The sequence below is a fragment of the Styela clava genome, chromosome 10 (genome assembly GCF_964204865.1).
Source record: "Styela clava chromosome 10, kaStyClav1.hap1.2, whole genome shotgun sequence".
Taxonomy (NCBI): domain Eukaryota; kingdom Metazoa; phylum Chordata; class Ascidiacea; order Stolidobranchia; family Styelidae; genus Styela; species Styela clava.
The window spans coordinates 10,304,290-10,315,435 of record NC_135259.1 but is presented as its reverse complement, the minus strand read 5'-3'; the positions used below and the strand labels follow the sequence as shown (position 1 = coordinate 10,315,435).

Sequence of the window (11,146 nt, the reverse complement as noted above, 5' to 3'; positions counted from 1 at the left end):
TGTCGTTTGAACGCATATCATTAGAAATCTAAGACAGTGGATAATCCGAAAAAAAGAATAATATTAAAAACCCATATAGTAGGTCGGGGTAAGTAGGAACTGGACCCCCGGGGTATGATGGACATGCAAAATATAATCCTTCTAATAGCGACAGCTCGCGCTTTTTCGTCGCTTAAAACGCATCGCGTGAAAGAGCGACATCATGCGAACAACGACAGAACTAAGATTTTACATTTCAAGATCAGCAGCTTACAAGGCGGGGCTTTTTGGGGAAAGGGTGTTTCTGCTGGGGTAGAAAAACGTCAAATAATAGAGTCTCAACGTTGCAAAGAATGATTTTAGCCGGAAAAAGTCTTCGAACTCGGATTTATTTTTTTTATTTGCTGAAATTAGATACATGAGATTGAAAAAATTCTTTAGTAGACTACCAGTGCTCATTTTTGGGTAGAGGTAGGGTGGATTTTGAGTGGGGGAGGGGTGGGATTTTTTTTTAATTAAATTTGTTGGGAATGTCAATGGGCCGTCGTCATTGATACTTGTTGATAACTATTTCTTGGCACTGAGTACCCTTTTACAACACGGATTAAAAGCACTCTCATCGCCACATTGATACTGGGTCTCCTGGAGGTTGGGTGCGACGTAAAATCTCATCTTAGCCCAATCAATTTTTTTTCTCTACAGACGTTTAAAATACATCCAAGGTTATGCCAAGAAATTACAAAATAAATACTTCTAGAGGTTTGTATAAGGAAAGACATAAAAACTGCAGTTGAAAAAGTGCAAAAGATTTGTTGTTTTTTCTAAAGCTGTTCAAACTCTTTTGTAAATTGCCCTGTAATGTCCTTTATGGAGCAGGACGGACACACTGGTTAACATGCAGGAAAAATTCTATCCTAAGGCATCTAGGCGTTGGCCGAAATCTTATGAGACACATCAAGTTTATTTTGATGTATGTCCGGCTTGCCAACAAAACGTTCAACTTATCCTTTTTTCGATATTTCTCTAGCTGAAAATCGCGCATAAATTCCGATTCGTTGCTATGGCAACGATGTGCAAATGTGGCAAGATAGCTGGAGCGTGGGTACATAAATCACATGTAGAACGAATGCAGCTGCGATATTTTGTATAGAGTTATTCAGAATAATTTATTAGTAGGTCCGACTTCCCCCGGCCCTACTATATAAGTAAGTAAATTTGCGATGACAATCTTAATATCTAAAGCAGTGGTTTCCAAACTTCTTAGAGTTGGGACACACTATTTATTACCACAGCTTATGGCGAGCCACTCGGATGCACTGGACCCCAACCTGATGGACATAATATGTTCAGGTTGTGCGTCATCTTGATGCACATACTTTGGGAGCATCGATACATCATTAAAATTCCGTGATTTTAACAAACATGAACAGTTTGTGCCACCCAACAGGAGGTGGTGCATATTGTCAGACACGACCCATTATGGACCTGCTAGATGCGTCGTTTTTCTGGTCATTTGAATTGGATGATTTAATAATTGTCAGAAGAGAAACTTTACCATGAATTTTAAATGTTAAATTAATAAAGTCCTTGTGGAATTGCGTTTTCCGGATAGGGGAAGGTCGAGACAATTTTTTCTTTTGCATCATTCAAGACCTTTAACTTGCGCATTCATTTGACATTTTTTTCTCTGATTCAAAACTCATAAAAATGCCACAAGATTTTTACTACAATAGGCCAACCAATGCATGCGAGAATCAATAAACAGAATAGACTGAAGCCTGAAAATTACAATTTTCAACGTGGAGTGAGACATTGAATTCGTCTCTGATTAGGTTTTTGTTGAGCAAGAGTTGTTTACGGGCCTTCTTTTATATTAGGGTGTTGTTCTAACTGTTTATTGATAGGTTTCGCGCCAAAAAAAACGGAAGATGATAAGGAATGGTCAGGAAAAGAAAGCGACTGTGTAAACAATCTGATAAATCATGACAATCATGACTGATAAATCATGACATTCCGGATAAAGCTGACTCGGTTATTTCCTCGTCAGAAGCGATTCCGCAAACACATATTGATCACGTGATCAGCGAATAGGTTCCGTGGTCAAGCCTGCTGGTAAGTAGCGTACCAGAGTGAATTTCAGCGTAACGTGGACATATATTTAAGCATAGCTCTCTTCTTTTCTCAATAAATGTGAACAAAGAGGGTTTGAGTAGTTGAAAGAGGATAAATCATCAAAATAGAGTGGGTAAGTTTCAGCATAGTGCATCACTTTATCTTTCTTTTGAGTTGAAGTCTTAAAACTGCATATTATAATTCGAACGCACATCTGAGTGGGATGCTTTAGAAATTTTAGCCCTTCTAAGGTAGAAGACAGTGGACAAAGCATACGAAGCATATTGAAAAACCAATAGTAAGAAAATTTGAGATGTCAATATTATCAGCTAAAGTCTATCATGTTGCTTTGTAGAAGTTGATCAGAGTCACACGATTGGAAAAATAGCTCGCTGAAAGATTCAATAAAAATTCCATTCAATATTTTCAACGAATGAATGATCCTACCGTGAATGACCTTCTCCAGCTCACGTATGCGTCAGATGTATTCAGAGTAACTCAAGTAATTTATGTTTTTTTTTTAGTTTTTTGATAAGTAAAAACTATGACAATAGAAATGGGTCCTATTTGGAGAAAGATCGCCGTTTTCATGGCGTTGATGCTATGGATTGCATCGATTGAAGGTACCAAATTACAACTTGATGTAGCTCGATTGTAATTAATCATGACGTACAATATTATCTTTACCAATAACGGGAAATAAATGTACTGTTTCCTGAAAAACTTACCACAATAAATGTTCCGTTATCCGTAGAAGTAAATATTAAGACTAGACTTAACTTTTTCATAATAAAATAACTAATTGAATTAACGAGCACAATTTTTTTTGTATTCTATATATGGATACTTTTGAATTCGATATAAAAATATATGTGTGAACCCGAACATCATATAACAGTTAATATAAAATAAATCCTGTGACGAAGTCGGCGATGACATTTTGATTGAGTTATGTATTTACACGAAGAATGGCATTTTTATCTGATTCTGTTAACATGACAGATGTATCACTTCTGTAATTGTTCATCTATATTAGATTTTATAATAGTATTTGATTGTTTCAACTTTTGCTTTACAGGTAGACGACGTCCATGGTATCGTACTTTTTGTAGACGTATGTGAAGATGATGAAGACTCAACAAAGTGATCTCATACTTTGAAGAAATCATAATGTATATAATAAAAATCGACTATTCAACGATGTTTTAAAAAAAACTTATGTAATGAAAAAACGATCTATTCGGTTATATATCAACTGATTATAGTTATGTCTGCACTTCTAGTGTTAAGTGAATTTCGTGTTTAAAAAACAAACATTTAACCCAGTTCGACCATGACGTTTTATTTGGCATTAGCCTGCCCAGTATTCTCCGCCAGGTTTTGAACGATATACCTGTATATTTCTCACTAATTTTGGCCTCATCAATTTTGGCCAAAGAAGCCTTTCGTTCGATACCAGTCGAACATGATTGAATACTACTGAGATAAAAATTAATGACAAGAATATTGGCAAGAAAAAACTCACAAAATCCTGGAATATTGGAAGTTATAAAATTTCGATGCGAATCTTATATATATTTACTTTATATAAGAGGAATCAATCAAAAAGACTTGTCATCATGATATTATGGAATTTATATTATTAATGTCATAAAACTGCGGAGTTTTACTATAGCAAAATTTTTTAAATACCACAATATTCTAGATTATAAATAGGAATGAAGCAACCTCCACAAGTATTCGGGATTTGATGAAATCTGATTATTCTGTAACATCTTTCTTTTAAATCATTTTATTCACTGAATAACAAAAGCAATTCGAATGAAATAAGTGACTATTATTCTAGCATATATATATATATAGGCTACTAAACTTATTTTGATTATAGCCGTCGTTTGAATATCAGTTAACTGACGGTAAAGTTGGTTGCACGTTTACGGTGGACGCAGACGCACATTATAATTACCTCATTATTTAATTATATAAAAATATAAAGAACATTGACAGTGTGAAACGAAGTTGCAATTTTTCATCATCAATTTCTTCAGCGTCTACAAGTTTCTTCAAATCTTCTCCCATTATATTCAATGGAGCAGAATCTTCCTCAAACAAATTGTGATGTTTTCTGAATGTCGGGAAAGACAAAAAGAACATTTTCAGTTCTTTCAGTGTCATATTGAAATCGTATGTTACGTCATCATTTCTATCTTTGTTGAATCCAGTAACTCGCTCATAAATCTGTTCATATCGGTTGAACCATTCTGCAGAGGGGTGCTTGGTTTCAATATAGTGACAATGTAATGTTGTTCGATAACTTGTAAGAATATCACTAGCGTCGGCCGACATTTGATTTGCATTTTTGACAGGAAAATTTACTTCCAATCTCGAAAATGAGGAATCGTAAATAGCACAAAGCCCAGTACTCTTCAAAACTCGTCTACACTCTTTTAAAAACATCGCTAGATCCATGAAATGCAAAGCGCCAACGTTGAGTAATAAGTCAACGGATTTGTCCTCGGCGAGCATAGATTCCTCTCTGCCTACATAAAATGTTGCTGTGTCAGATTTTATTCTTTCTTTTGCTTTTCTAACTTGATTCTCACTGACGTCAAATCCGATGGATCTTTGAAAAAAGGGCAAAAAATCTGATAATGATTTGCCCTGGCCACATCCAGCGTCCATGATAAGTTCAAATTTGTCGCAATTTTCATTGCCTTTTATTTTTTTAAGACGTCTCATTACATATTCTGCAATATAAGGTGGGAATTTCGGATTCTTGGTGTAAACATTTGCTGCTTTTTCTCCCAGATAGTCTTCCATTATTTTATTTAACTAACTGGATATAGTTTGAATCAAACCACAATCCTAAAAAAAAGATTTAAAAAGTACTCATTTGAAATATTTTGTAATTATTTAATAATCAAAATATACAATAAAGATAAATGCTAATTTTGCTTTCGTTATACATGTTATATGAAAAATTAGCTCTGATAGAAAAATGAAGGTACATTCAATGCCGAACAAACTTCCTTAACCCAACTAAATAAATACTAATAACTGGATACAACAACTAAATATTAATTTTGTTTTCCTTATAAATAATTCTGAAATTAGCTCTAAAAATAAAAATAAAATGTACATACAAAGCCAAACAAACTGCCTTCCCCAACGCCGTGGCATTTGTAATCGAAGCAAAAACGAGCTTGAAGGAGATGTAGAGCGTGGCTTAATTTCTAACTGTTGGCAGTTTTTTTCTCTGATTTAAAATGCATAAAATATCGAAAGAATCTGGAAATGAATTAAATCGTCTCTACTTTCTTCATCATGTACTCGCTGTTAGATTATGCCTATAACCAATCACATCCTTTACAGTTTATAAAACTGTACTAACGGTAAGGCTAAGGAAAATGCACCACTCTCTTCTTAGTTTTCTTTCTCTATGAACTCGATTTCCCGTCGTGTTAATCCTTGAGCAAGTTTTTTTAAGAGGCAAAGACTGATTGCTACTACCATAAGAGAAATGGGTTCTATCTGGAGAAAAATCGACGTTTTCATAGTGTTGGTGCTGTGGATTACATCGATTAAAGGTATCAAATTATTAGTTGAATACATGAAATCACTGTTATAGCTAGTTTGTACGTAATCATGACGTATAAAATTATCTTTGCCAATCACATGAAAAGAATGTACTATGTCCTGTAAAATGTACCACAATATATGTTCCGTTATGCATAGAACTAAATATTAAGACTAAACTTAACTTTGTCATAATAAAGTATCTAATTGAATTAACAAACACATACATATTTTTATCATTCTATATATGGATCTTTTTGAATTCAACATAAAATATATGTGTTAATCCTAATTCATATATAACGATTAAATATATAATAAATCCTGTGACGAAGTCGGCGATGACATTTTGATTGTGTCATGTATTTACAAGGAGAATGGCATTGTTAGCCAATCCTGTCAACATGACAGATGTATCACATTCGTAATTGTTCATTTATTTTAAGTTTGATAATAGCATTGATTATTTTAACTATTGAGTTACAGGTGGACGAAATCGTTCCAGGTTTCCTTCTCTTCGTAGACGTGGATGAAGTAGACCCAACGAAGAGATCTCATATTTGGACGAAGTTATAATGTATATATACAATAAAAATCGACTGTTCAACGATGTTTTAAAAAACTGATATAATAATAACGTACTGTTCGGTTTATATCAACAGGTTTCAGTTTTATCAGCACATTTTTCAAGCGATACGTTTTTGCAGTCTGCCACTTTCCCACTCTTCTATGCAATTGCGTATATTTAGTGCCATGTGAATTTCGTGTTTTTTAAGAAAAATATTCAACCACGTTCGACCATGACGTTTTATTTGGCATCAGCCTGCCCAGTATTCTGCTCCAGGTTTCGAACGATAAACCTGTCTATTTCTCATCAATTTTGGCCAAACAATCCTTTGATTTGTTAGCAGTCGACCATGTCTGAATACTACTGAGATCAATAAATATTGACAAAAAATTAGCGAGAAAAAAAAATGGAATATTGGGAGTTATAAAATTTAGATGCCAATCTTATATTCACTTTATACAACAATAAGATAGATCAATCAAAAACCCTTGTTATTATTAAACTTCGGTGTTTTGCTACCAAAATTTATTAAAATACCACAATAATTTTAAATATAAATAGGACTGAATCAACCTTCTCTTCGTTCTTTCCCCTGCAACGCTAAGTCAAAAATCAATCACTTCCTAACGTCCGCTGACTAACGGCAGCGCTAAAAAAAGTGCGCTCGTCGCTGTGCCACGTTCTCTTCAGAGTTCAAATTTGACTCTCATTTCTCCTTGACATTGTTATTCCTGGTGGCGTGGATCGCTCAATATTAAGACTCTCTGTGATACTGAAAAGATCGCTCAAGGGCAAGAACGAAAGCACGATAAAAGAATTAGAAAAATACGCTGGAAAAATATAATGACAACATCGTTTTCAAGCATATTTAGAAGTTACAAAAGGGATACCAAGTTACCAAAGTACCTAAGAATTACAGCAAAATGTTTTGGTCATTGGCTGTGAACGTCTCGTCATGTTAAATATTTCAAACATCAAAATTCACAAAAAAATTGTATACCCAGTAACAACTATTAATTAATTTGGATTATAATTCGATCATTTCGAAATAACTGAAACGATAGCATAAGCTTTTTGAGAGATGAACATAGATATATGAATACACAATGAAAACTTATCGTGTAACTTTTACTTTTGCAATACTTTTCTGCATTTCCATCTTTTCTATATATATATATGTAAATTATTTGTTGGTGGATGTATGATATATTCGATGTATTGAATTTTAGTTACATACAAATAGGACTTTAAGCCTTTATGCGTTGAAACTATTCAAAAGGGTTTTACGTCAAAATTACTGCAGTATATAACTGAGTAACTCTGAGTAATCGACTTTCCCGAGACACGATACGCGAAAAAACGTTCAACAAGAGAGTCGACAATTGTGTTCTTTGTGTATTTTTCAATAACTTTTTATATATGGTATATTACTATATATTTTAAATATGTTGCAATATGTTGTGACCATCAGCACATAACATCTTGATTGGATTAGTTAATTTGGCGCCTAAAGGATGAAGGCATCAGGAGTCCGATGCTCAAGTATTCATGATTTAATAACAACTGATTGCTCTATAACCCATTTCTTATAAATCCTTTTATTCGCTGATTAACAAGAGCAATTCGAATAAAACAGTTGACTTTGAATCGAAATTAAAATCACAAAGCCACAATTTTCAATTTATCATGCTTCGATAAGGTAATCAGAAATTAAGGAGTTAACTTTCAACACAAGAAAACTAGCATATATACTAAACAAATTCTTGCTGGATGCACGTTTACGGTGAACGCAGACGCACATTATAATTACCTCATTATTTAATTATATAAAAATAAAAAGAACATTGACAGTGTGAAACGAAGTTGCAACTTTTCATCATCAATTCCTTCAGCGTTTACAAGTTTCTTCAAATCTTCTCCCATTATATTCAATGGAGCAGATTCTTCCCCAAATAAATTGTGATGTTTTCTGAATGTCGGGAAAGACAGAAAGAACATTTTCAGTTCTTTCAGTGTCATATTGTAATCGTATGTTACGTCATCATTTCTCTCTTTGTTGAATCCAGTAACTCGCTCATAAATCTGTTCATATCGGTTAAGCCATTCCGCAGTGGGGTGGTTGGCTTCAATATAGTAACGATATAATGTTGTTCGATAACTTGTAAGAATCCCACTACCGTCGGCCGTTTTCTGATTCGCATTTTTGACAGGAAAATGTACTTCCAATCTCGAAAATGAAGAATCGTAAGTAGCACAAAGCCCAGTACTCTTCAAAACTCGCCTACACTCTTTTAAAAACGTCGCAAGATCCATGAAATGCAAAGCGCCAACGTTGAGTAATAAGTCTACGGATTTGTCCTCGACGAGCATAGATTCCTCTATGCCTACATAAAATGTTGCTGTCTCGGATTTTATACTTTCTTTTGCTCTTCTAACTTGATTCTCATTGACGTCGAATCCGATGGATCTTTGGAAAAAAGGCAAAAAATCTAACAATGATTTTCCGTTACCACATCCAGCGTCCACAACAAGTTCAAATTTCTCGAAATTTTCATTGCCCTTTATTTTTTTAAGACGATTCATTACATATTCTGCAATATGAGGTGGGAATTTCGGATTCTTGGTGTAAACATTTGCTGCTTCTTCTCCCAGATAGTCTTCCATTATTCTAGTTAGCTAACTGAGTAGAGTTTGAATCAAACCACAATCCTGAAAGAAAGTTTTAAAAAAAAAATACTCATTTGAAATATTTTGTAATTATTCATCAATAGAAATATACAATAAAGATAAAAGGTAATTTTGCTTTCCTTATACATATAATTTTGAAAATTAGCTTAATAAAAATTAAATGTACATACTATACGCCGAACAAAAATTCTTTAACCCACGCCGCGGCATTTTGTAATCAAAGCTAAAATGAACTTGATGGATATATATAGTGTGGCGTCATTTCTGACTGTTGGCGTTTCACGTTTAGCACAGCAATTTTGTACCGACAAATGAAGAAAGATTTTAGTATGAAACGACGAGTCAGACAGGGCCCTGATAAAATCCACGACAATAAACGAAAGATGATACCAAACTATCAGGAGAATAAAGCGACGCTGTAATCAATCAGATAAATCATGACATGACACTTTTCCGGATAAAGCGAATTTGGTTACTTCCTCATCAATTGTGAACGAAAATGATTGAGTCATTGTAATAGGCTAAGTCAAAAGATTGTTGGTAGGTTTTAGCATAGTGCATCACTTTCTCTTTGGAACGCATATTATTAGAAATCTAAGACATTGGATAATACTACTAAAAGCATAATATTCAAAACCCATATAGTAGGTCGGGGTAAGTCGGACCCGGACCCCTGGGGTATGATGGACATGCAAAATATAATCCTTCAAATAGCGACAGCTCGCGCTTTTTCTTCGCCCAAAACGCATCGCAGATACATATGATTGAAAAAATTCTTTAGTAGACTACCAGTGCTCATTTTTGGGTAGGCAGGGTCACTTAAGAAGTAGGGTGAATTTTGAGTGGGGGAGAGGGGAGTTTTTATTCAATTTAGTCTGTTGGGAATGTCAATGGGCCGTCGTCATCGATACTTGTTGATAATTATTTCTTGGTACTAAGTACCCTTTTACAACACGGATTAAAAGCACTCTCATCGCCACATTTATACGAGGTCCCCTAGAAGTTACTCCATCCAATTTTTTTTCCCCACAGACGTTTAAAATACGTCCAAGGTTATGCTGAGAAATTACAAAATAAATACTTCTAGAGGTTTGTATAAAGAAGACATAAAAAGTGCAAAAGATTTGTTGTTTTTTCTAAAGCTGTTCAAACTCTTTTGTAAATTGCCCTGCAATGCCCTTTATGGGGCAAAACGGACAGTACACACTGTTAATAACATGCAGGAAAAATTATCTGTTTGAACAAAATGTTAAGAGACCTGATCCTAAGGCATCTAGGCGTTGGCCGAAATTTTATGAGACACATCAAGTTTATTTTGATGTATGTCCGTCTTGCCCACAAAATGTTCAACTTATCCCGATATTTCTTTAGCTGAAAATCGTGCGTATATTCCGATTCGTTGCTATGGCAACGATGTGCAAATGTGGCGAGATAGCTGAATGGTGGTTACATAAATCAAATGTAGAACGAATGCAGCTGCGACATTTTGTAAAGAGTTATTCAGAATAATTTATTAGTGGGTTCGACTTCCCCCGACTCACTATATAAGTAAGTAAATTTGCGATGACAATCATATTATCTGAAGCAGTGGTTCCCAAACTTTTCAGAGTTTGGACCCACTATTTATTACCACAGCTTATGGCGACCCACTCGGGATGCCCTGGACCCTAACTTGATACACATAATATGTTCAGGTTATGCGCCATCTTGATACACATACTTCGGGAGCATCGATACAACATTAAAGTTCCGTGATTTTAACAAACATGAACGGTAATTTCCATACACTCCCTATAGTGGGTGAACACCCACTTGGGCGGATGTATGTAATGATAATAACACATAACCAATCTCAAAAAAAATATTGCTTATTTGGTTATAAGTAATTGCCACCTAGACGCCCAAATATAAAATGATGCGCGTAGTAAATGCGACTTGTCCAAGTTGTACTATGGGTTTGCTATAACTGAATATAGGCGCAAAATGCTACTTTATTCTTTGGGCGGTGATCCTAAAAGTGCCAGCCTGGATCACACTATGTTTGACAATACTCGTGTTTCATAACCAGATTAATTAGATATTTCAAGGCATGCATATTGTCAGACACGACCCATTGTGGACCTGAAGATGCATCGTTTTTCTGGTCATTTGAATTGGATGATTTAATAATTGTCAGAAGAGAAACTTTACCATGAATTTCAAATATTAAATTGTTAAAGTCCT

The 11,146-nt window shown here is 34.6% G+C and overlaps 1 protein-coding gene across 1 annotated transcript; it reads right to left on the bottom strand.

Annotated features, from left to right (window-relative positions):
• Positions 1-7,613: 7,613 nt before the first annotated feature.
• LOC120338042 (uncharacterized) lies at positions 7,614-9,218 on the bottom strand. The gene is made up of 2 exons (XM_039405969.2): positions 9,094-9,218; positions 7,614-8,944 (listed from the first exon to the last, which is right to left on the bottom strand). Exon 2 carries the CDS (start codon positions 8,897-8,899, stop codon positions 8,054-8,056), a length of 846 nt encoding a protein of 281 aa, XP_039261903.1. The 5' UTR covers positions 8,900-8,944; positions 9,094-9,218; the 3' UTR covers positions 7,614-8,053.
• Positions 9,219-11,146: the final 1,928 nt, after the last annotated feature.